Source organism: Pseudopodoces humilis, chromosome 1 (assembly GCF_049639895.1).
Source record: "Pseudopodoces humilis isolate 2021_Gansu_Grassland_sample_001 chromosome 1, ASM4963989v1, whole genome shotgun sequence".
NCBI classification, from domain to species: domain Eukaryota; kingdom Metazoa; phylum Chordata; class Aves; order Passeriformes; family Paridae; genus Pseudopodoces; species Pseudopodoces humilis.
The window spans coordinates 72,275,437-72,302,245 of NC_142200.1; the positions used below are offsets into that span (position 1 = coordinate 72,275,437).

General features: G+C 42.9%; 1 protein-coding gene across 5 annotated transcripts; it reads right to left on the minus strand.

The window, feature by feature from the left end:
* Window positions 1-1,818: 1,818 nt before the first annotated feature.
* Window positions 1,819-14,640, minus strand: SNRNP48 (small nuclear ribonucleoprotein U11/U12 subunit 48). 5 transcript variants are annotated; one of them, XM_088062862.1, is made up of 10 exons: window positions 14,220-14,640; window positions 13,997-14,110; window positions 13,844-13,904; window positions 13,042-13,116; window positions 10,493-10,681; window positions 9,035-9,156; window positions 8,488-8,600; window positions 7,136-7,297; window positions 6,501-6,583; window positions 1,819-6,217 (listed from the first exon to the last, which is right to left on the minus strand). In XM_088062862.1, exons 1-10 carry the CDS (start codon window positions 14,256-14,258, stop codon window positions 6,024-6,026), a joined length of 1,152 nt encoding a protein of 383 aa, XP_087918988.1. In that variant the 5' UTR covers window positions 14,259-14,640; the 3' UTR covers window positions 1,819-6,023. The 5 variants fall into 5 exon arrangements, with proteins under 5 accessions (XP_087918988.1, XP_087918983.1, XP_087919000.1 ...); XM_088062857.1 differs by having other exon boundaries at window positions 14,196-14,260; XM_088062874.1 differs by lacking the exon at window positions 6,501-6,583 and having other exon boundaries at window positions 6,033-6,217; window positions 14,220-14,631.
* Window positions 14,641-26,809: the final 12,169 nt, after the last annotated feature.

The window sequence follows — 26,809 nt, forward strand, 5'->3', positions numbered from 1 at the left end:
CAAGTCCATTCCACAGGGGGCTTCTCAGGGGCAAAGAAGTGGTAATGCTAGCTGCAACTGATGTGGGAAAGTTGGACATATGGCCAAGGTATGCTGGTCCAAATTTCATGTTAACAGACAATCTCTCAAAGACCAGGGAAATGGGAAGCCCAAAATGAAGGGGAAATGCATGATGACACACGTATTTTCCCATCCTCCAGCACAAGCCTGTGTGACCAGCTCACAGCAAGGGCAAGAGGATCAGCTGGTTTGGATGTTTACACCTCAATCCCAATAACCATAAACTCATTAGAGGTACATCAAGTCCCTCTCAAGGCCCAGGGGCCCATAGGGAAAGGATTGAGTGCACTGCTAATAGGGAGATCCAGTGTAACTTTGCAAGGTATCTTGGTGCACCAGGTGTTATCAACGCTGATTTTACAAGATAAATACAAGCCATGGTGTCAATCCCTACTGCCCCTTTGACTATCCCTGCTAAGATATGATTTGTACTGTTACGATGCCTCAAGCGAGGCCCTCACAGATAAAGGTCAGTGGTATGATTGACACAGGGGCAGACATCACCATTGTTTCTGCCAACACATGGCCTTAATCATGGCCTACCACACCTGCAGGATCTGCCATTGCTGGCCTCAGGGGATGACACAGAGCTGCTTGAATAGCAATCCTGTATTGATCAAAAATCCAGAAGGCCACATAGCTACAGTTTGACCTCACATCACTGCAGCATCACTGAACCTGTGGGGGAGGGATGTTCTCTCTGCATGGGGAGTCAGAGTGGGAACAAATTTTTGATGGGGACCAGTGCATTGTTGGGCATAAGCTATCTCACACCAGCCCTGAAATGGCTAACAAGTCAGCCTGTGTGGGTACCACAGTGGTCCCTTGAAAAGCAGAAGCTACAATGCCCTAAAATCATTAGTACAAAACAGCTAGCTCAAAGACACATAGAGCCATCTATGAGCCCTTGGAACGCTCCAGTATTTGTCATAAAAAAGAATTCTGGTAAATAGAGATTTCTTCATTGTTGCGGCTGGGTCTGGGGGTCTCTTTGACCCCCAGCTCTGCCAACAACAAATCCCAGATAGGTGTCCCAGGAAAGAGCCACTGTCCGGGGGGGTTCCAGGCAGTTTCCAGCTAGGGGTAACCCTTAGGAGCATGGGCAGAGGCTTCAAGTGATCAGCTCTTTTAGAAGTGATTTCTGCTCTTGCAGTAATCAGCTCAGATTAGACCAGCCAGCTCTGTTCATGGGTTACGCCAGCCACATGTAGATGAGAGACGGGAGGCCGCGTAGCGTTCTGCGGGAGTTCTTTATTGCAGGCTTCAGCAAAGGGGGGCCAGTGATGATCTACCACTGAATGGGGCAAAAACTGGTTTTTTTAATAGGGAAGGGAAGAATTGGGAAGGGGACCAATGGTCTGAGACTGGGATAAGGTGACCAATAGTTAACAGGGAGATAACATGGGGTCCCGAAGCAGGAAGGGGTCCACAGCTTAGTCATCGTGACTAGGTGCTTTTGTCTTATCTTAGGGGACAGATCTTCAGGGTGGGAGCCTGTCAGAGGAATGGGCTTCCTCCACACTTCATGTGAAAAACGAGGTTCACATCATTTTTATAGAATTTAAAAGTTTAATAAAAAAAAAAGACAATTAGGAGAAAAAAATAAAGTATACAGATACGGCCGGGTGTCTCTGCATTCAGCCAAGAGAGCACACCTTACTGACAAAGGATTGCCCCTTAAAAACAGAACCCTACTACATATCCATAAATTCTCATACATATCCATACATTCTTCTTAGGATTTTTGGTGTTCTTCTGTTTAGTTTTCTCTTGCCCCCTTCCCAATAGATCAATCTTCCTGGCACCATCGAGATTTACATTCCCTGATACCAGAAATGCAATAAATTCCTCCCCCTAGCGTTCTGGTCACTGCTGTTTTCATCTGGATAAGATAGTTTACAAAAGGAAAAAAAAGGGTCTCCAGCTATCTTTTTCAGTCTTTGGGTTATACAGACAAAAGTAGTTTTTGTTTTAATGCTATGTCATAGCTTAACATATATGTGTTATACCACTATTTCTAAGTTTCATCAATAACAGAAATAAAGAAAACTATATTAATACAACAAATATTTCCATTCTTATACACATAACATTCATTTTAATATTTGCGAAAAGCCAACAATATATGTATCTATAACACTTCATGACATAAGAAAAATCAATTCTGTAATGAAGAGCATGGGCACATTGCAAGATGGTATGCCATCTCCTACAATGATACCTACCTCCTGGGACATTCTGATAGTGGACTTGAAAGACTTTTTTCACTATTCCACTGCACCCAGATGATACCCTAAAGTTTGATTTTGCAGTGCCTTCCATTAATAACACGGCACCAGTGCAACGTTATCAATGGAGAGTACTTCCCCAAGGTATGAAAAACTGTCCCACAATTTGCCAATGGTACATTGCACAGGAACTCTCATCAGTGAGAGAGCAATTTCCCGGGGCATGCTGTTATCATTACATGGATGACATTCTGATTGCAACCTGTAGTAGTTTAGATTCACCAATTTGTGTTTCCTGGCCAATGCACCAAATAATGTGGTGGTTTTAAAACACTAGCTAAAAATCACCAGAAAACTTACTCATCTCTTGCTGTGAGATATGCATTAGGAGAAGGGCAAAAAAGGCTTAAAACTTAAAAGGAATAAGGAAAGTTTATTAACAGAACTACAAGAATAAGAAACCAGAATAAAACCTCCAGAAACCCTTCCTCCTCACCACCCAACTTTTCCCTTGTCCAGCTGACAACATAGAGACGAAACCTGGTGGCTAAAGCGGTACCAACTATACAATAGTCTTTTCATCAGTCTTTGTAGAGAAAGGACTTGTTGTTTTTGATTCCATGGAGATTTCTCCACAAGAGAACAGTTTTCTCATGGCTTTTCTTTCCCATGATTGGCATCCACCCGGAAAAAAACTGCCATCAATGCCCTCCTCCCATTTTCACACCATTCTGAGGTGTGTTCATGGGCCATGAACTCAAGGGGTATTATTTTAAGGATGAGTTATTCAAAGGCAAAGGTTTTCTTCATCTGTCTCTGTGAGCATCTGTGGGAACAGAGGTTTTCTCTTTTTTCTCCCTGGGGGCCAAGGGTCTTCATCAACTCTCACTTCTCTCTCTCTGTTCCAGCATCTCATGAGATCACAACTACTCCACCATCTGCTCAGCTTCATCAATGGGTACCTTTGCTCAGATCTACACTTTGAAATACTTCATTCTCCCTAAAATACTCTTTCATGAATTAAAGGAGTTTTTCAGAACATTATTGTCCATCTCCATGGCCTTACTAAAGAATATTTCAGTTTATTATTATCTCCTCACTCTCTCTCCATCTGAGGCTAGACTCCTTCTTTTATTGATTTTGATGGTTTATATTGTCTCTTTACATGTTGATCACTCTCGCTTTCCTCTCTCTGGAAAGGGATTAAATCTGCAGGTCTCATCTGGGTAGTGAAAGGGTTAAAATCTGGCTCAAGCTGCGACAGGTACTCATGGTGTCGGATTTCAGTTTGGAAGCCGCAGGGAAGGCAGTGAACGGTTTTCAGCTGCTTTTCAGCCTGGAGCTGTCTTTGCAGGCCATGGGGGGGCATACCTTCGAGATGTCAGCAGCCATGGCCCAGCACAGCCTAGGGCTGCTGTGCCCCCTGGAAAGGCTTCAGCCACCCTGCTGGAATAAAACCCAGAAGGTTTCCCGGGAGGACTGCAGCAGAGCCTGGCCCTGGCCTGGGGCGAGGTATGGGCCTGGGAGGCAGGAGGGAATGGGGGCCAGCCGAGTTCTGTTGTCTTTCAAAGTCAGAAACAAAGAGAGACAGAACCTCTCAGGTTTAGGTTTAAAAGGTGGTATTCACAAAGGTAATCTTACTTTTCAATGGTCTACAATACTGTCAATTCTCAGAAATGACTGGCTACTGGCCAGGTCTCAAGCAGAGAAGAAACTCCCAGCAGCCTCTCTCAGAATCCTCACTTCTGTGGGTGTTCCCCACTTTTTTTTTTTCTTAAATGCCAATCCATCACACAACCCAAACAAAAAAGAGCTCTGAGAGATTCACACAAGCCTTCAGCAAGCGTTAAAAACATTTGTGCTGCAGGTACCTCCAGAGAAGGTGCAGCAGCAAGCACCCTGGAAATATTTGGGATTCAATGAAGCAGACTATACAGACACAAACAATTCAGTTTTCAACACCAACTGAGTCAGACCTTATTTAGGATTGACCCACTCACAATTAGCACCTTTATTTGACCTCCTAAAAGGTGCTCCAGAGTTAACTTCCCCCAGAAAATTAACGCTAGAGGCAAAAGCTGCTCTCAAAACAGTAGAGTAAGCTCTCTGAAACAGACAAGTCCACTGGATATGCCCAGAGGTGTCTATCACTGTATTTGTTCTCATTGTAAATCTTCACCCTACTGGTATTATAGGGCAGGGGAACACTCACTGGCCTGATCCTCTACACATCAGAGTGGATGTTTTTACCTCATCAACCAAAAAAGACTGCACCTACAGTATTGGAGCTAATTGCAGAATTATTTATCAAATGTTGTCACAGGAGTTTACAATTGAATGCAAAGGATCCTTCACAAATTATTATACCTCTGACACAAGAACACATTGAATGATGTTTTGCTAACAGTACAGCCTTGCAAAGTGCCCTGCAAAACTTGACATGACAAATCACTTACCATTTACCAAACCTGAAAGATTGTGACCTCGCCTGCCAGCTCCTGGGAGTGAATGCTACAAATTCCAGTCACTACATGAGATACATTGCTGACTGAGGGGAACTGTTTGTCAAATTAAGTGGAACACCTCATACAAATTAAATCCATGCTGTCTTCTGTGACCCTGTCTGCAATGGGCCACTGCAGGTAGGATAACAGAGAGCATTTTAAGTATTTTAAATTTAACCAAACTGGGTGAATTGTCACAATATTGTTACAGTACAGCTGGCCTGGACTGGACAAGGTAAATCTGACCATAACACAAATCCAATTCAGCCAGCCTAGTTCATGCCTGAACAAGTCCCCAGGTAAGTTACAGGGGACAGATACAGATAAGATACAGCCATCTGGGGTTCTCAGGACCCTCAGCCATCCCTGTTCAAGATTAGTAGGAAACACATTACTGGCCAGAGATCTGGGCAGAGAGAGATCCCAGCCAATGAACTATGTGAGCCTAGGAGTTTCGAATTGAGTACATAAGTGAGCTCTGAACAATAAACGAGGCTGTTTTGTCTGATGAGCTCTGGATCTTGAATTGTGGATTTTGTCTCCCCACCCACCACAACAGCTGAAGTAGATTGTGTGAGGAATTAATAGAACTGCACATCCTTAATATCTATCTACAGGTTTTAAGTCTGTTTTATCAACCTCTATCACAAATATTTGTACGTTAGTCCACAGGATAGGAAGTCTTCCTAGTTATTGCTGGAAGGAAATGTGCCTGGTGTTGGAGTATGGTACTCAGCAATATTCCAAGTGTCCTTGGTGCCTCCCCCCAGTGGAGAGCTTGAGAGCTACATTCTCATCACCTTTGCCAGATTATAGTGATCTGAATTTTCTTTGAGCATGAGCTTGGGAGTACTAACATGTGTTATTGTCCATTTAACATCAGCTGCAGTTGAAGATATTTTATCCTGTTGGAGAACTCTGAAATACACACTCTGGTACATGCTGTAAGCTAGGCAATGTTACCTAGAGATGAGTGTTAGGTAGGAGGGGGAGCTCTCTTCATGCCTTCCCTGTTTGTAACTGATCTGGACTCCATGGATTTAGCTCTTAAATCTTTATATATCTTATATATCCTGTGGGCCAGTAAGTACAACTGCTCAAAGATTTTATTCCTCAGCCTTGTCAGACTAAACTACTCGAATACATGATATCAATATAATTTATTAACAGATGTATAAATGTTACAGATTTACACATTTTCTGAAATAGACTGCTTCCATCCTCACAAACCTTAGCACTTTTTTGTCTCCAAAGCAGCACAGGTGTGAAGCAACACCAATATTATGTGGGCAACTTTACTGTCTCGAGCAAAACAACAGTAATAATAGTTCTTGTGGAAGTTATCTTTTGAACAGCTGATTAACAAAATAATCAGGTTATTGTTTCTACTTTCTTCTTTTATGGTTGTGATATTTGTCTTCATCCCTGAAACAGAAACATAAACATTATGTGGGCTGTTAGGCTCAGAGTGACAGAGTCCAAAGAGAAAAAACAACTTGGAAAATGGAAAGCTTTCATTAAATGTAGTCATGTCCTCTAAGGAAAGAAAGTAAACTACTTTTACACAGTTTATTTTCCATGCTGCTTTAATCAAGCATTGCCATGCAGTGCCAAAGTGGCAATTAGTTTAGGATGAATGGCATCACAGTGTAACACAGCTTTGAGACAAGCCATCACTGCTATCCACGCAGTTACATAATGCATTTACCCAAACATGAAGGGCAAGGCAGCATTTCTTCTGCACAAGAGTCCTCATGTCTGCTCAAACACAGGTCCCACACACCTGTGGTCCTGCAGATGCAAATATATCCTTGTTGATGGTACTAGAAGGTGTGGCCTAGCTTTGTTTTCTTTTGCTAAACTGTGTGTCCAGAAGTACAGAAGAGCAACAGCATTGTTTTGAGGCATCTAATACAGAATGGCTAGTGTATGCATACTAGTGAAATAAATAATACTATTTATTAAGGTCTAGAGCAAACTAGAGCAGAAACCAGCATTAGATATGACAGGCACTTAGTTGTGGATAAGAAACATACTGTCCATTTAAACCATTTAACAAGGACAAAAATCAATAACCTGTTACAGTACTGTTGCAGTCCTATAGGGTGCTGCGGAAACTATCAGCTTTCAGATGTGAAAGTAAATTCTGAAGTCTGGATCACAATTTATTATCTCACAGAATGTTTTGTTTAGTATTAGAAGCCTCATGCCATTGGCTTGTCATACTGCACAAAGCTTTTTAATTGGACTACATATCCTCAACTTCTGCACTAAATTCTCATAGCAAATGGCTACAGCTGCCTGATTCAGAAGCAGGAGTCAGCTGTCATTGTTTCTGCTCACCTCTCTCTTTTTCTCCAAGAATCTCTGTCTTTGCCTCTCTCACGACTCCTTCTTCGTTTACTTGGACTCCTGCTGGTGTCTCTCCTGTGTCTCGAGCACTCCGTATCCCTACTGCTTCCCCCAGACTGCCGCGAGTCCACTGAAGCTGACCGCCTGTCTTCCCTTATGAAAATAAACTTAAGTGATTTTAATCAATAAAAATAATTTCACAGTCACTTTTTCCAGTACTAGTTTTATAATATAATGATTTACTGTTGATATAAGACAGACGACATATCTTTTATTAAGCCTCTCTAAGAAATACAATACCTCCGAAAAGAGGCTCTAAGTTCATGCGCATATCACAGCACACTATTTAATCCAATTATTTCCTATAAACACTGCTCCTCAGTCTTAACACCTCTGCTTGTGAAACAGGAGGCAGTAGAACAGACTTGCTCTGTTTTGCTTTAAATCTTTAACTCTTCATAACCACCTGCTTTAAGCTGCAAACTACAGCTGGAGTACCTAACTCCTAATCTGACAGAATCATAAAATTGTCAGGGTTGGAAGGGACCTCTGGAAATATTCTACACCACTGCCCTTGCCAAGGCAGGGTCACCTACAGCAGGTTACACAGGAACGTATCCAGTGGGTTTTGAATGTCTCTAGACAGGGAAACTCCAGGACCTCCCTAGGCAGACTCTTCAAGTGCTCTGCCACCCATTCATCTTCAATTTAATGCTGGGAACAAAGTGTCACTTTCTAGTGTGTTTCAAATACATTGTCCTCTCAAAGACCTGCTGAAGAGGCACAGATAGGTAATCACTAGCTCATGACTCCACCTTACTTCAGTGACAAACGTTTGGAAGGGTGTGCAGTGTTGCTTGACACAGCAGAAATATGTACAGCTAAAACACACTCCCAATTAGCAGAGCAGCATTTGCAGGGATAAGAACTGTAAAGCTTCCCCATATTTATTATGTTATGGAAACCTTTACTCTGAGGTGTAATATATCATGTCATGAGGTAGGGAAGGGTAAGAAATTGTGTATTTGTATTTCCAAGTGTCCTGCACCCAACTACTACATATATACACTTCTGGGTACAGAGGGAGCACTATGCATCCCCCAGCTCCACCAGAAACTCCCTGTTAGCTCAATCACTTGTTACTTACCTCTGAAAGAAAGATCCTTATTAATTTTTCTCCATCCTCCATGCAGGCAGAGCTTCTCAAGCACGACTTAACAGAATTAGTATAAAATAAACCATGTATATGACTCAGATAAGGTTGGTATGTGCTATTAGAAGAAGGTGGTAAGATCAAATTACAGTCTGCTGCAAGCCTGAAGAAGCTGTCAGCTGTGGCATACCTTCCTGAGGACTTCAACTTCTCTCCTTCACATATCTCTGCATTATGCAACCTGTTCTCCTGCCACTGATTGCCGAGTTCTTCCATATGCACACCAATCACATCCCGAATCACCTGGATATTAAGGTATGTTGAAAACAGACATTTCATGGTCGTGCCTGAAGTAGCACGAGACAAACTGTAAACATCTCAAAAAAACCCAAACCCCACAAAAAAATCTCCCCCAAACTCTGTATATCAGATGTCTGAATTGAAAGTCTTATTTAGAGGAAAATGTTTCAACATGAATTTAAATAGCACCATTTTATGATAGTGAGCTATATTTTGCTGGCATTTTCACATTCAGAAGTTAGCAGTTAGAAATGCTCGTTATTTGTAACTTGCTGCAACAAACCAAAAACCTTCCTCTACAGTTTGCAACAGTAATAAAGCAGGATAAAAGAAGCAGAGAAAGACAAATATTATTTGTCTTTGAAAGAGTATATACTTGTTTATGCTGACATATAATAAGCAATTTTGTGCAAAAAAGCCTTTTTTTTTAATCTCACCTCGGTGTAGGACTTCTTCGTTATATGAACATTCTTAGCTCTGTATGACTGCCGCCGCCTTTTGTAATCTCGCATTTCAGCCAAAATTTCAAGATGGGACTTCGGACCTTTCTGACTATCATCTAGCAAAAAAATGGGGAGTAAAACAAATAGTCATTGGAAGAACATTTCCACCTGCAGGTATGCAGGCTTCATACGTTCAGGAACATAAAATAATCATGTTCTATCTCAAGTTCCTCCTGTATTTAATAACTATGGTGAATCTATCTCAAGCTTCCTCCCCAATCTTTTTGCTGGCTGTTTACGCACAAGTTAAAAGCCACCAAGCAAACACTGTTATGTGATCTCAGTCTCCAGACTGTGATCCAAACCAATATACGGGCTTGTGATTTGCTAGAACACCTTCTAAATATGGGTCACGTTTTCAAAGTCAGTATTACAGTAAGACACAAAATGAGAAAGCCACATTCTGTAAAAAATTTAGCTGTGTAGATGACAAGCACTGTCACACCTCCTAAGCACAGCACGGCCTGCAGGGTGACACAGATGCTTTTGCTGCACTTGGTAGTTATAAACTGGCATGACTCAAGAGGGATGAAAGGTCCCAGACTAACACCAAAGTACATTGCTCAAGAGCTCCACTTAGATGACTGCAAACCTCTCCTGTTCAGCTTTTAAGCTATCTTTAATCTCATCATGTCTCACAGCAAATAACTGTTCCAAGCTGCACAGCACATTGGCAACATTAGGAAACCTGGAATCAGCTGTAGCAAAGACAAAAGATCCATCCACTGAGATACACACAATATGTGTGAGCAGAGCACTGAAGCTTTCCCAGAAGAAAAACATCATGAAAGGACACCAAACTAGCATTTTGTGATGCCAGGTCTTTGCTGCAGCTTTTAAGAACAGTATGCTCTCCACTAAAAACAAAAAAACAAAACAAAACAAAACCCACAACAAACAAACAAACAAAAAAGGGTAGCAATGTATCTGAACAACTTGGGCCATAATGTGCTCCAGCCAAACCGTCTGTAGAATTTCTTATCAGACCCTCTTGTCGAGATTGCTGAAACATAAATTGCTCTAAAATAAGAATGAAAAAGCTGAAAAACAGCAAAACAGCAAAACAAGAACCAGATAACAGGAAGCCGTCAAACACCTAGACTGTGACCAATCACATATCTTGAGAAGTGCGTGCTGAACATGTGGACAAAATAAAGGCACCAATCAAGAAATGTGTGATCAGCATGTGCAGTAGTTTTAGAATCTATAAATAAGTGCATAATGTAAATAATAAACAGCTTCTGTGTAATCATATTAGTTTGTTGTTCAGAGGTCCTGAGCTCCTGCAAATAGCATAACCAATTCTGTTCGGCTTTCAACAAAACTCATGTAACTGGACAAACTGAAAGTTCTGAGACATAAATTCAACAACAGATCAATCATTCTTCAAACCTTGGGTGATTTTTGCTGCTAAATCCACGAAGAGATCACTATCATTTTCCGTTATCTGGGATCTAGACCTCTGTTTCTTTGTTTCCTCAACAACATAATCATAAAGAGCAAGACGGTCAGCTTGGGTCAGGTCACAGATGAAATGCTTGTGGTTTTGAGGAACTTCTACAGGCAGTAATGAATAAGATCCTGGAGGTTGGACAGAGAGCTGTTACTTGTAAAGTAGCATAATTATGCAGGAAAATATGAAGCAGCTCAACAAACAAACAATGCAGTAAATAAACTTCCAGACTGTTTTCATCTTTCCCCTGCATCTGTAAGAAGTTTCAACCTTCTTAATTTGAAAAGATAAAAACTGCTCAAAGATCCCTCCCAAGCCCCATGCAGGCTGTATAACCTTCCTTACTGCTTACACAGATAGTTTTCATGTGCCATGAAGGAATTGTACTAGATTAGATCAAAATGACACTCTGTAATTTCCCATGAGTTTCAGCTCTTGGCTTACAAACTAAATCAGGAAAGGCTGCAACTCTAACTTGTGGGTTTATTTTTCTCCCAAAATGTCAGGTAAAGTACTAGCTGCAAAATACTTGTTTCTGCCAACAAGAATGAAAGTTTCTAGGAGACTAGATAACCCAGCACTGTGTAAACCAGTCTCACTCACACTGTCACCATCTCTAAAGAGGTTTTATAATAGACTGACACAGGAATTTATAGCTAAAAGGACTACAAAGGCACTTTCAAAGTGCTCCAGGTCAGCTCAGATAACTGACTTAAAGTTATGGAAACATATGCACTGCCTGCACACTCATTTTTTCAATTCCCCAGTTAACACATATGCTTCCAAACAAATCAGTCCATTCTCACTCAATCCATTGCAACAGCAGTTAAGTGACTTCCCCGAAGATACAAGATGCAATACTCTAGGACATTGCCAGCAAAAAAACATTTCAGTCAAAAACTTTCAATTTTCCAGCAACCATTGATCTCACCTCCATAATCCTGCTCCCCCCAGCACAATCCCACACATGTTCAGGCAGACAGAAGAGCCAACACATAAAAAGGGTGTATGCAACACCCTCCTCAACAGCAAACCTAGAGCTCCTCCAGATTATTCAGCTCTTAATGGAAGCTGAGAAATCTTTCACATCCTACTATCACTAAAGACACCAAAGAAGAGGAAGAGAAACCATAATAACTGTAAACAAACCTAAAGTGCAAGATTTCATCCTTACTGTACTTGGAACCTAAGTCAGAACTGTTCTAACATGAACAAATGGATTTAAACACAAAAACTAGAAGTTTTTCTTTAAAATGTACTGTTCTTACAGCATCACAGAAGTCCATAAAAATGCACTGATAATTACATGCTTGTGATTTTACAAGAATTACACAACTTGTGGGTATGATTAGTTTTCCTTTTCAACAATGTAGCTATGCTAATGTTCTAAATATGTCTAGAATTGGAAAAAAAAAGAAAACAAAGAATATCACTTCCTTTGAGACAGTGAGTCAAAAGGAAATTTACAATGAAAAATTAATTTTCATTTGTTTCTGTTGCCAAAGACTAAATTGAACAAATAAGTCAGTAAATCTTAAAACGGGTCAAGTTGCCACAATGAAAACCACTGATCCAGTTTTAGTGTTATTCTCAGAGAAATGTAAGCTTGTGGGGAAATCTGGGCAGTGAACACTGGCATCTAGTGGCTCACTGGTGCACCTTTGCAATGAATCCCTCCACAAAGGGTTTATCTGCTGCTTCTCTACTTGGATGTGCTTGTGTCAAATTAATGAGTTCCCACTTCCCTTCAGAGGAAATGCACCTGACATGCTCAAAACACCGTGCTCATCCCAGGAAATCTCCTTTCCAAGCAATTCTCCATTAAGCCTCTATTTGCTATGCCACAGAGACAAAGAAAACATAAAAAAACTGTCTGAGCAAGTGCTGCTGTATTTCAGTGTCAGAAAACTTTCAGTGTCACTTCTGTTCATATATGTTTAACAAAACAGTCTACAGAGAGCATGTTCTTTCATGTGTTGTAGTAATTTCTTAGCCATACACTAAAGCTCTACAGATTCCGCAGGGAGGTCTATTTTTCTGCTTTGTCTAAGTCTGAACTCTCAAAGACTCCGTCCTAGCCTGGTCCCCTGGCTGGTTACAAAACCCACCAAAAAAGGAAACGTAAAGGAATTTGTGGGCTTGAAGCAGTGACAAAGGACAACATCACATTTGCAAATATGCCAGCATAGTTCTTACACAACTTCTTAGTTCAGTCTTGAAACAGTCCAACATAGTAACACACATGTTGTTTGGTTTTTTTGGTCCTGAAGATATAGAGGTTTGAGCACAACAGACTCAGAGTCTCTCATCTAGTTGCCCCAAGTATAGAAAGTAATCATGCTCCAACATATGCAGGGGAAGGAATATTAAAATTAAATGAAATTAAATTTCTCACAGCAGTTCTCAGTGGAATGAAGGAAGGAGGGAGACAAGAGCAGCTGTCCACAGGAGGCTAGTGAAGTCACGACACTATTTGCTTGCTCCTTACCTTCGCTGTAGCCTGCACCTTCCTTTGCACTTTGGGCTCTAGCCTGCTTAACAATGTGAAACTGTAGATCTTTATCTGCAGGCAAAGAAGAAAATAAAATCATACAACTTTTACATCAAGTTCTCAGGTACCTGGCTGAATTAGTCTTTATTCACTAACCTCTATTATGAGACTTACAGCACGGTACAGAACATCATGGTTTCATTCATGTACAAGGGGACATTCGAACTTAAAATGCAATTTTCATCTATTATATATTTGAAATGAGGGGAGAAAATTAAGGGGAAAAAAAATGTATTTCTGGGTTACAAAGATATGAAAAAAGAAATGTATGTATATTGCTCTCTGTACCATAGCTTTATCTCCAAATTCTACAGTTTCCCCACCTTCTAAGCATGCATTTTAATACACTTTCTGCATTTGATGCAAGAGTGGGGACTGAGAACATAGGAAGAAACTCCTAAGATAAAAAAAAAACGGATCCTCCTTGGATTTTAAGATGAAAACATATGTGACCTACAGAGTAGCATTACACAGTGGCAGAAGCATAAAAACGGTAAATTAAGGCAAATTACAAATTACAATTTGAGAAAACTAACACTCAAGATTTTTAGGAGGTCTTGGGAAGTTTACAGCTGCCAAGGCAGTGGGGTTGTGGTACCGTGAGGACCCGGACTGCTTAGTCCAACAGGTTTGCCCCCACCCCCACCCAGGATCTCCCCCCAGCCCCTCATCCTCTACACCTCCCTCAGCCCCAGCCCTATGTGCCGCCCCGTCAGGCGGAGCACCCGCTGCCACTCACCCATGGCGACAGTAGGAACCTTCAGGTTTTCGCAGAAAAAGCTGGAGTCATACATCTCGGCCTGCGGGACCAAAGGGTTCGGTCAAGGCCCGCGGCCGTCAAGCGGCGCCCAGAGCAGCAGCGCCTGCCCCGCTTCCCGAGCCGCGCTCCCACCTCCTCCTCGGCGGAGTATCCCATCCTGCGGAGTCGGCAGGACGCCGCGTGCCTCTCCAGGGACGCGCGTGGGACACGGTGATGGACGTCGTAGGGGCACAGCACCCACTCCACCTGCGAGAGGACACGGATTGGATCGGATCGGATCGGATCGGATCGGATCGGATCGGATCGGATCGGATCAGCCCCACCGCCCTACCCCGCGCAGGTCCCGCCGCCTCACCGGGTCCCCGCCGAGCCACACGGCGCTGGGCGCCGCCATAGCTGCGCTGGACGGCCCCGTGACTGCGGAGGGGTGGGGCCGCTGCCACGTTCGCTGAGAACGCTCCCGCCTCAGAGGGGGCGGCTGCGAGCCCTGCCGGGTATGCTGAGGGTCTGAGTCAACCTTTGGCTTTTGTGTTTTCAGACGAGTAGCAGGTAGCTGGGCAGTTACGATTAACCAGTTGCATTGTGACCATCGGATGCTTAATTAGAATTTCAAGGAATAGGGGAGACAATCCCAAATTGGATGTGCTGTCCGGACGAGAGCCACCAGGAGCGAAGTCAGCTGGGCTGAGCAGTAACTGGAGAATGGTAATACCGGCAGTGGGCGATCGCGTCCAGAACGGACTCCAGGCTCAAATGGAGGGAAGGACCGCGCCCGCGGGCTGATTAACATGAGCAGCTAGAGATACAGCCAGCAAATGGGGGTTGACTAGTAATTAACGCAAAAGTTACGTAATTTGCAACCTATGAATGCTGATGCCCTTGTTTGTTGAAATGTGTAAATAGGGTGAAGTTTCGGTAAGGCTCTGTAAGGCAGCCTTGTGCGGGTCACCCTCACTTGACTGCCCGGCGCGAACGGGAATGCCGGGGTGCCTGAGCGGCGCGGGCGCCGCCTGCCGGCGGGAGGCCGCGGGGACATGCCCGCCGCACCCGGGACGGGCCGCGCCCTGCCCCGAGGGACAGCGGGCTTTCCCTGCACATTGGCGTGAATGCTCGCCAGGCTTACCGTGGGTTGCTCTCCTGGGTGCAGGGTGTGCCTGCCTGGGCGCCCCAGAGCGTCCAAAGCGCTCCCCCTGATCGTGGCGGGGCAGAAGGAGCATCAGCCGCCCCGTCGCCATCGAGACGCTGAGGCACGATTCCCTTTTGCAACACGAGGAATGCGGTGCGAGATGATAGCAGTCCCTCCAGCAGGCTTCTGCCGCAGGATCCCTAAGGAGCATGATATGGGGAGCAGAACCACGATGGGTTTCTCCCCTCGTGGAGCACAGAGGTCTTATCTGTGGAGGGGGCTGTACATGGCTGTACAGGGATACCCCAATAGTCCAGTCCAGTACTTGGCCTTAATTTTGAGAGCATTTCCCTAGGGGGCTGAGGGAGCAATAGAGCTCAATTAGACTCTAAGGCAGGATGAGGAAAGAAGGACTATCCTAAGGGAGAGATTTCACATGACTGAGATTTGTGCTTGCCTATTTCTGTCGTCTCTGAAAAGTACACGACTGGATGGGTCTATCAAGGCAGGGTGGGGGAGAGGCAGCATGACAGATGCAGCTGCCAGAATGACTTTTGTACATCTGCTTTTCTATAGCAGATTACAGCCCTTTCCTGCACAGTGAATTTGAGACTTAGCTGGGATTTTAGCCTTTTGAGAGATTTGGTGTCTCTAGGTACATTTGCCTGGGGATCTTTGGCATCACATGATATAGAATACTTGTTGGGAAGAATTCCCAGCTACCCTTGCATTTTCCTCTATGCTGTACTGAAACACACTCAGTAGCATTAGCACTTTTTATCAAAAGAGTTTTAAGAAAAGCTCTGCAAAACTGCTTTGACCATCTCCACTGGAAAAAAAAAATTCTTCAAAGTTATGAAAGTCAAGTTTGACAAAGTATCCAAGCAGATTTTTTTTTAAGATTAAAGATTAAACAAAAATTTTATTTTGTTTACTTATAAATTAAATGGGTAAGAACTAGGATAGATGTTTTGTTCTGCTAAACAACAACATTTTGAATGATTCAGAATTGTCTTATGCATTTCTTTTCCTCTCAATAACTGGTTCCTGTGGCTACAGGCTTTCCAGGAGAAAACTGACTGGATGGGACAAAAAGATCATCAGTTTACAAAAGTTTATAGCACCACTTTTCCTTCCAGGTGAAATCACACTTAGATAGGCTTCCCATCAAACAAAGAGGGGGACTGTCAGACTCTTTCAGCTAAAACTCTTTCCCAGCTGTTGTCTCCAGTCTGTGGCACACCCTCTTTTCCTGCATCCAGCACTGTGCTGCTGCTGTCCAGCAGTGTCATGACTTTGTCATCAAACATCGTGGTTAATAATGTAAATTTAACACACTCAGTCTTCTTATGGTCCCTTCTGAGAAGGAGAGAGGAAACTCCACGGCTGCATTTCCCCAGGAGGGAGTGCTGCCTGGCTGCAGCATCCTGCAACAGGTATACTTGAGTATGGTCTAGCACCTTTGCAGAGCTGCAATTCATGCCAAGTAGTGTGGTGCTTTTGTAGATGCTATTTTTGGACAATGTTGATCTGTTGAGAAGGTCTCTGGAAATCAGCCCCAAATAACCTTAGGACAGTGCAGCAGATCTGTCCTAAACTGTGGGACAAGCAGAAGGTACAACAGGGAATTGGTGTACACATGGAGCCAACATAAAGACCATACAGCACTTCTGGAGAACTCTTTAAATGTACCACTTTGTGTCTTCTTCCAGATGGAATTTATATTGCTAGATATCCCAGCTGTTGGCACATCAGGAACCACCAAGTTTAGGACCATACCCTGGGGCACAAAGCTTAATCTAGGTAGAATGATCCCAACCCAACAAAGTACCTCCATTTGGTACCTCCAACAGGTTGAAACCACACTGAAATTACACTGCTCTTAAGGTCCAAACCTTTCTAATGGGTGTGCAAGAGGAGTGGGAGGCTCATCCTGAGCAACAAACCCCTTCCCCACACAGCTGACTGAGGAAGGAGTATCCCATGGCTTGTGTTAGTTTTTTCCTCCACTACTAAAAAAATGTTGCAGACTTTCTGCAGCCAAATACTTATTTAGAAGTATACTGAATTTTTCTCTAACATTAAAGACATTTTTCATATTTAGCACTCTTTCTATTCCCTAGATTCAAAGCACTACTTACAGTTTTATTGTGTTAAATTGTGCTATTGGTAAATTGTGTTACTGCTGGAAACAAGGGAGAAAAAGTGAAAGCTCAATTTATTAATTTTTAAAGCATGCTCTGGGTAAAGAGAAATAAAATAAGCTTTGCAACGGTTTTCTCTATCCTTACCACATTCAACATGCACATTTCTGTGTGGGAAAAGGGCCATGGAGCAAGGCAAAACAAGCTGTAGAACGAATAGAAACCTCTTGAGACTACCCAAAAGCCAAAATGGAAGCAGCCTGACTTATGTCCTCAGCCCATGCAGGCCTGGGAGATGGAAAAGACAGCTTTTGACCTCCAACTGTGAGAGATTTTTGCTGTTTCTGATGCCTTAAGAGGATACCTGGAACAGATGCTGGACAGAGTTACAGGGATAAAGTAGGTATTTATTAAAAGGCCTTTAAAGGATACACCTTGGGCAGTACAAGAGCCTGGCCTTGGCTACACCCAAGATGAACCCAAGATGGGTGACCAGTCATGAGTTTTCACAGTATTACAAGTTTTGGTCTATTTACATATTGGGGTTAATGGTCCAATTACAGCTTCAGGTTATGAAGTCCCATCCTCCCAGTTTGTTGTCCTCAGTTTGCTGTTGTTTATACTTTTCGGCCTGAAGCTGCAACTGTGTCCTTTGTTCTTGGGCTGGAAAAGGATTGTTTTGTCTAACTAAGCTGTGAAAAGAATTTTCTAACTGTTGGAATCCAAAATAAAAGCCTCTCTGAGCTCCTCAGAGAGAGAAAAGAATTAAAATATATTAAACCACAGATATAGAGTAAAAGTGTAAATTTGAGTTTTAAGTAGGTAAAAATGTAGCTTAAATGCCCTAAGAATCTGTGTTAACTAGTGAAAAGCCTTATTACCCAGTTTAAAGTTCAGTGATAATACCCTTCACAGATTCAACTTAGCTCTAGACATGATGAAAATATAGTTTGCATTCTTGGATAAGAACAGATAGAATTATTCACGTAAACAGATAATACCCTATACGTAAGGTTTAGGTAAAAATAACATTGCTTTCGCATGTTAGAATTAAGTTCAGATTGATGTAGAAAGTATTGTTTTAGAAGTGTGTTTTCAGCTGATTGGATGATTTATTAATTTAATCTCCTGTACTGGGGATTGGAAAAAAACATTCAAAGAAGAAGGACAGCAGCTCCATCATCATCACCAACTGCTTTTGCAGCGCAGGACAACAGAACTCCACGCTGAGAAGCTGCTGCCCTGAACATCAGGACCTTATACCAGAGAGTGCTGCTCAGAACTCAGGACTTTATGCCAAAGCTTTAGTAAGGACTGTAACTTTCTAAACTCTTTGCCTTTGAGTCTAATGCTTTTATACAATAAAAACCTTTCTAGCAACTGCTGGAATCTGAGACACAGAGTGTATGCACTTGTTTCTGATGCTTAACTCTAAGAACCAGAAAAACACTGAATTTCGTACAACATGAAATTCATGAGCATGTTTTCATAGTGATACTTGAAAACAACTGTTAAAGTTAGATAGAAAAAGCTAAAAGTGTGAGTGTAGATTAGAGAGTTTTCTTAAGTCACTGTTTGAAAAAGTTAGTTTAGAGTTTAAGTTAGTTTAGAAAGCCAGAAGGCAAGATGGAAGATTTAGAATGTTTCTTTCTTTCTTCTTCATGTTCTTCTTCTAGAGGTTTTTGGGTAATAGTGAGTGATTGGCTAGAAAATGCCGCAGTGCAGCACACAGGTGTTGTATCATTGGGTCATTAAGAAAAATAATATACGTGTCTATTGTTAATTGGATAAGAATAAGTATAAAGATAAAAGAACTGCATAGTTTGTGGGCCATTTTGTGCTTTCAAAGCCAATGTTAGCCACAAAGTGAGCTACAAGGCCATTCTGTACCAGTCTGGAGAGACCTGCCAAGTTTTGTGATAACATCCTAATAAACATGAGAAACAAGATCCTAATAAACTTTAGAGTTTTTATCCTGACCCAGAGGACTGTGATAAGCAGGACTTCCCATGAAAGAGTATCCCAAAGGAGCTCAGCTCAGAGACTGAGAAATCCAGGAGTGAAAAAAAAGTACAGAAGTGCAGCAGAATCAGAAAGAGAAAAAAGAAACAAAAAAGAATTTTTTAGAAAAGTTTCAAATGGTGCCCCATGTGAGGAATGGTGCCCTGTGAGTGTCAGAAAGAGCTCACAAAAGCCTCAGTCAACACCTGCCTGGATCAGAGCACCCAGTTCCTGAAACAAATCCATCTGGAGAAAAACATCTGCTATCAAATTCTAGAGTTCCAAGGGCCCGGGACTCACGGAACATTGGATTCTGCTGGTCAGTAATCTGAAGATAGCCAACAGGTCTTGGTAAGTTGTGTCCAGTCTAGAGAATGGGATTGAGTATCTCTAAGGAGGAATTGTTTGAACCCAGGATATGGGAGGAGGTAAATATGAGGTTTAAAGAGTTCGGAACCCTGGGAATGTGGGTAGATGAACTGCCCTTTCTGAAAGCGCAGGAAACCAAGAAATTCCCCAGTGGCGTGGTCCTTCCTGCACCCATCCCTTCAGAGGAAAAGGGGGAGGAGGGAAGAATGGGAGAAGAGGCTGAACACCAGGAGTTTTTCATGATAATTTCAGAACACAGAGTGAGCAGTTTGTTATATTGTTGGAGGTTAAAAAATTGCATGGAGAGACATGATGGGTTGTATGGAGTCTTTCTGGAATCTTTATATTCCGAGCGAATCGCAGGGGGGGTGGGGAGGATGTGTGTGAAGAAAATGCTAGAAAAAATCCATGCTGTTTCTAAAACCATGCCTTTAGAACAGCCCCCTACCCCACACTCTCCATGCAGGTCAGAGGAGCCAGAGCAAGGGAGGGAACCAATCCCGCCCTCTGACGATTTTGACCACCTAAAGGTGGTGTCAAAAAAGGCTGGTGAAGGTGTGTCCGCCCAGGAGGAGGACACAGGGGTATTTGCCCAGCATGCAACCCCAGAGATGCCTGCCCATCAGGCAGGGCCAGGGGAACTCCAAGGGGCAGACCCAGAGGCTGCCCAAGAGGAGGAGCCACAAGGAGCGGTGGGATACGGCAGGATGGCCAAGCCGTGGAGTGACCCTGAGAAAAGGGGGGAGAGATTAGGAGCAATATTAGAACACTGCCATAGACAGGCAGTGAAAGCTAAGGGGCTGAGCAAAGTTACAGCAACCATGAACTGCTCATGTCTCTTTGAGACCTGGAAATATTCCTGGAATCCCTGTTAAAGCGTCAACAGCTAACACTTTATATGAAGTTCAGAGTCACACACTAAGATATTATAGAATCTGAAAAATATGAAAGCTAAAACTTATGGTATCAGTTCCACCCCAGCATTTTTGGCAAAGTTACAACAAGATCTCTGCGTCCTGGTGAAGGGTATGGAGTAAGCAGCCAGCACCCAGCAGACCACAGTCTATCCTGCAGCAGGGAATGACTCTCCCAGGACATATGCTGGGCAGATCCCTAGGGCAGTTTAAACTGCAACTGCTTCATTAAGACTCACCCCTTGAACTGCAGGAGCAGGGGATGTTGAACGGGAAGTTGGGGGATCCCACCTGGGTCCCACCCTGGTGCTAAGATTGACTGTACTCATCTCAGAGCAGCTCTGGCAGTTGCCACCTCTTTTCCTTGTCCTTGAAGTCTGCATGCCAACCCCATTTTCTCCAGGGAAGGTGTTGCAATACCCAGGCTGATAGCATCAGTGTCACTGTCATGGTTTTAAACCATTAGCTAAAAAATCACTAGAAAACTTACTCATTTCTTGCTGTGAGGTATGGATTAGGAGGAGGGCAAAACAGGCTTAAAAGGAATAAAGAAAGTTTATTAACAAAACTACAAGAATAAGAAACCAGAATAAAACCTCCAGAAAAACCCTTTTTCCCCACCACCCAACCATTCCCTTGTTTAATTGACAACATAGAGACAAAACCTGGTGGTTAAAACAGTCTTAACTTTGCTGTAGTCTTTTCATCAGTCTTTGTAGAGAAAAAGAAATTCTGTTTTGTCAATCTATGGAGTTTTTCACAAGAAAACCATTTTCTCATGGCTTTCTATTTCTCTGATGCCAGCCACCCAGAAAACTGCCATCAATCCTTTCCTCCCATTTCACACCACCCTGAGGTGTGCTCGTGGGCCATGGTTCAAGGGGTGTAATTTTAAGGATGAGTTATTCAAAGGCAAAAGTTCTCTTCATCTGTCTCTCTGATCATTTCTGGAAATAGAAGTTTTCTCTTTGTCTCTTAAGGGCCACAAATCTTCAACAATTCTCACTTCTCTTTTCTGTTCCAGCATCTCATAAGATCACAACTACTTCACCATTTGCTTAGATCCATACTCCATTCCCCCCAAAATACTCTGTCATGAATTAAAGGAATTTTTTTCAGAATATTATTGTCCATCTCCATAGCTTTAACAAAAGAATATTTCAGCTTATTAGTACATCTCCTTATTCTTTCCTCATCTGAAGTTTAATTCCTTTCTTCTCTGTCTTTGGTAGTTTATGTTGTCCCCTTACGTGTTGAACACTCTCTCTCACTCTTCCCCTCTCTCTGGAAAAAGGATTGATCCGTAAGTCTCATCTGGGAGGTGAAAGGGTTAAAATCTGGCTCAAGCTGCAGCAGCTGTTCATGGTGCTGGGTTTCAGCTCAGCAGCACTTAGAGCCAGGGACCCCCTGGGAAAAGCTTCAGCCCCCCCATAGGCTTCCTGGGAAGCTGCAGCAGAGCCTGGCCTGGCCTGGGGCTGAGGGAAGCCCGGCAAGGCTCCATCTCCTGCCCGGGGACTGTGGCAGGCCCAGCCCAACCCCCCGCCTGGGCCGTATGACCTGGGGAGGGGACGGGAGCCAGCTGGAGTTCTGTTACCTTTCAAAACCAGAAACCAAAGAGAGAGAAACTCCCGGGCTTAGGTTTTAAAGGGTGGTGTCCACAGGTTGATCTCACTTTTCAATGGTCAAAACTACTGTCAGTTCTCAGAAATGGCCAGTTATTGGCCAGGAGAAGAAACTCCCATCAGCCTCCAGCGGCCTTAACTTCCTTAGCTGTTTCCCTTTGTTTCTTAAATGCCAATCTATTACAGTCACTCTGTAAAAATGAGAGAGATTTGATGAAGATGAAGCACACAGACACTTGAATTTCATTAATTTTGGTCACTGTTGCTTTTACTTTCTTCTACCTTAGACTTCAGTGAAAATGCCACATTCAAAATCTGTAGCCTCAATTCAGGTGAACCAGCTTTGTTATCTATAGGGACATGAGGTGAACTTCTCTAGCACATAAAAATCAATTTATTGAAGTATCCTTTATGCCATAGGCATATTTTACAAAATTCCCTTTACCAGACTACTGACAAGAGTTTAATTTTTATCTTTTGCTGTTCATGTTCTGATTTAGTTGCTCTCCAGCTCATCCCAAAGTGCCAGTGTGGAGCAGTTCAGGTGCTGATGATAGCCAGAGAACTCCGAGAATGTTCACACAGCATTGCTTCCTCTGCTGGTTTCTGTAGCCGATTTATTCCTTCATCTGTGTACCACTCAGAGCCTGCTGCAACTCCTTAGCTCCTGGATGTTTATTCCTTTGTAACTTAGTCCAGTTCACAATTACAACCTGTGGTGTATTTTATGAACTGCAGTGCACCAGACATTTCCAAATTGATTTACAGGCAGCAACTCTAGTATCTATTAATGCTTTATTGATTCTTCACTCTGTATCTCTCTGTGATTTCTCTTGCATTCACCAGATTTAGATCAGTTTAATCAGGCTAGTATCATTCTCAACTTTAAAGATAAAGCATGGTGTTCTCACTTGATGGAGCTGGGCGTTCACTGTTAAACAACCAGAAGTAAATCCAATGCCGTCTTGCACACTCAAGTTTTAACACGTGTGTTTTGAAGCATTCATGGATTTTTCTCTTTAAGCCCTTCATAGTTTCTGCACTGAAACTCTTGCTTCTTTGCCTGCTCTCTTCTCTGCCCTTTCCTTGCTGTGAGCTTTCCCACAAGCCAGTACTTGCCACCTGCTTGGAGACAAGGTTCGTCCCTTGCCTTTTCCTCCTTGGCTGTTAATGCTCTGGTGGGCATCATTATTTATTTAATTAATTTTTCATTTCATTAACACCTGTTGTGATTAAACATAATCCCTATGAAGAACGAAAGCCTCTTCCATACCTTTTGTCACAAATACTGCTGAGAAGGAAACCGGCTAAACTAAAATGTGGCCATAACTGTGGAAAGTGGCAATTTCTGGCAGGTGACTTGGCCCCTGTTTTTGCTTAGCTGTGCCAGTGCCCTGCTTGCCACAAATGTGGAGACCCTTCCAGCACTGGCCTCCTTGTGTTCTTTGCCAGGAAGCACAGAAGAGCCCATGGTTTTCTTTTAAAAGCATGCTATTGATTTCTGATTGATGTCTGCTTGAAATGCCACACAAGGGAGATGAAACAGCACAGACCTTGTCACGGTCTCAGCACTTGCATTACTTGGAAAGCTTTACAGCAACACAGAAGTCCTGTGCCAACTGCATGTTTCAGCTGGTGCCAAAGTTCCCCTTGCATTTATCATGTGGGCATATCTTAAATGTACCTTATTTTGCACTGGTCCAGGGAACTTCATCTCTGTTGGAGCCTCAGTGTATCTCCTTAAGGAGGATCCTTGGCATGAGGCTGATGGTCAATGTTCAGACACATGGATCCAGCCACCTACATTTGCTGCATCTGCAGACTTGTGCAGCCTTAGAAGTCACTTCAAAAATGTGGCCTCTCGTGTTTAGCAGTGTTAGTGCAGTGAATGATAGCTGTCCCTGGATGCTGCCATTTCTTCTCATAAGCGTATGTGAAACAAACAATATTACTTTTACCTAAAGCAATATTTCTAAGTAAGTCCATAGGAAGGAGGAATTTATGCACAACAATTTCCTTGGAAACGAGTCAGCAGATGCAAGGTCAGGCATTATAGGTGTAATAACAAGCTTAATATTTGGGTGTGTATCTGCAAGTGCTGCCTACAAGCATCCTTCCTCTTCCAAGAGGATTAGCATAGGGGATTACAGAGAATCTTCAAGGAGATTGGCATATGCTCAAATGGTCACACACTGCTGCTTCCCAAGCTCATGGGGGCAGGGAGGAGGAAGCGAGTACAGGGGAGAAACAGATCCTGCTCAATAATTGCCAGTGGGGAGAACACACAGTGGCTTTAGCTCTCATAGGAACTCATAATTCAAGATCACCATATTTGCTGAGCTCATCAGTGATAGCATTTCATCAGCACAAGTCCTTGTACCCCAGTATCATCACATTTGGAAGTTCAACCTCTCATCTGAGACACAAAGCCAAAGTGGTGCTTGTTTGTGATCAGAAATGGTCCTCAAGCACTTGTGAATGCCTCAATTACAATGTCAAATTCTACCCCTTGGCAAGTTTCTCTTGTCTCTGCACACACACAGGTCTACTGTTTTGCAGTTAAAGTACTGCACTCACCACAGACACTGTGGTTTCCACATTGCTCTGTTCCCTGGTGTGAAAAATGAGGTTCACTATTCTGGTAAATTTTAAGAGGTTTAATAAAAACAAAGAGATATAGGACACAAAGACAATAAAGCAAAGAGTAAAAATGCTTGAGTGCTTGGCTCTCTGCCAAGAGCACACCTGGTGCTTGGAAACACCTTTTATGTACCATTTCTATTGCATAGACTTTATGCATATTCAAACTTTTCCAGGAACTATTTTGCATGGCCACTCCTTGGATCCACCTTTTAAGAGCATGTGGGTCTCTTGGCTTGTGGTTTTAATTCCTTTCTTATTATCTTTTAATTTGGGCTTTGGGTCCTTCTTTCCACAGGTGGTGAGCATTGATAGCAGCCTGGGCCCCATAATCTGTTCACTGGAGGTTATCCTAATCAAGCAGACAGTTCAAACATACTATATCGAATATTACAGCAAAGCCATTTTAACATTATACATATAATATTCATTTTAATACTTGCAAAAAAGCCAGCATCATAATATGCATTTATAACACCTGGTGCAGGTTTCTTTCCCTCCTGTTACTTTGCAGGCTTTCCCCCATTTCCTCCCCAGACAGACCTGTGGTTTTGCAAGCATCCCCACCCATTATGTCAGAAGCTGCACAATCCCAGGTCTTTATGACTGTTCACTGATATCCAAAACCTTTACTGAAAACCATTTTGTTCAGTGTATCTGTAAATCTGACCCATCCTGCTGCCTGTCCCCAGCACATGCTTTGTCTGTCACAGCTCAGCCTTGCCAAGGCAAACAGCAGCCTGGCTGCAATGCAAAGGAAAAGCACCCTCCCTCACCTACTTCTCCAGGTGCATCTTCTATCCCAGTGCACACAGCAGCCTGGCACATACTTCCCTACAAGTGTGCAAGAAGAATTAGGTTATTTTCTTTGAGTACTTGTTTATTCCACTTTTCAGACTTTCAGGCAGAACTTTGCACATGTTGTTCTCCATGCCTATCAAACTACTGTGCAGTTGTCTTGGTTTAAAAAGACAGCAAGACGTCTGCTTAGGAAGGCAGAAACATCTCTTGAAATGGAAAAATGTAAACCACCCACCTTTCCAAATTATTATAATTTTGAAACCAAGGGGCTCTCAGGCAAAGATATGGGAATAGGAATAACAATTCTTTACTAGGAAAATTAAAATAAAAATGCAGTAGTAAAAAAAACCAAACCAAAACAAACAAACAAAGCCTACTGATGGAGTCAGAATACAACCTGATACCCTGTTGGTCAGGGTGCAGATTAAATGGTGGCTGCAGTCCTCCTGGAGTGAGAGATGTGGTTCTGTGAAGCAATGGTTCTGTAGAAGGGTGTTGTTTTCTTCAGAAGGTCTAGTGGTGGTGTAGATGGGTCCAGTCTCCTGGGACTGCAGTGAAGAATGGCTGCTTGTGGTGTTCTGTATCTCAGATTATATTCAGGTAGGAATGCTTGGCTGCTCCCCCTGGGTGGAGCATCTCACAATGGGATGATGTAATTTTATCAGTCATGCAGTGAGACTCAATGGCCCATTAACAGAAGATATCACCCTGGAGGGAAGATGGGTAGGGGAAGAGATAAAGGACACCACCACACCTGGTTTTAACAGCTGGCCTATTAACATATCTATTAACAGAAGATATCCCCCTGGAGTTATGAGGGATGGGTCATGGAAGAGATAAAGAACACTGCCTCACTTGGTTTTAACAGATGGTAATAGAATACATACTTTTGGTTACATCTTGCACTGCAACCCAAGACAGCAGTGAAGTGTCTTGCTGCAGATCTATCTCTCACCCACCAGTGTAGAAGGAATATAGAAGCACCAATAGGGCTTATCTTACAAAGGAAGCAAACAGCTCCACTCCAATCAGCAAAAAGCTGTTAGCAAAGCCAAAGCATGTCAATAATCAATCCAGAGTCTACCTAATACACACACAGAGTCATAAACTGTGTAAAAAGAGCTGGTTTAAAACTACGCCATTTAAGCTGCAAACTTCAGTGTAGGAAAAGTTCTATCTGTAGCTGAGTGCCCACAGGCAGTGCTGATGGCTCTCCCACCTACAGCACGCATGCAGAACACTGCCTTGGTGGGTGGGCAGCAGATCGTACCAGTACATATTGCATAAGGCAATGCCTGGCAGAATGAGCTAAGATGACACACACGTGG

Bases quoted from the DNA above. Each gene is read 5' to 3' on its own strand.
- SNRNP48 (XM_088062857.1), bottom strand. From the start codon at position 14,258: ATGGCGGCGCCCAGCGCCGTGTGGCTCGGCGGGGACCCGGTGAGGCGG. The intron at 8,601-9,034 runs GTGAGATTAAAA...CTTAATATCCAG, and splicing joins CGAAGAAGTCCTACACCGAG to GTGATTCGGGATGTGATTGG. The intron at 6,584-7,135 runs GTGAGCAGAAAC...TTGCATCTGCAG, and splicing joins TCTTGGAGAAAAAGAGAGAG to GACCACAGGTGTGTGGGACC.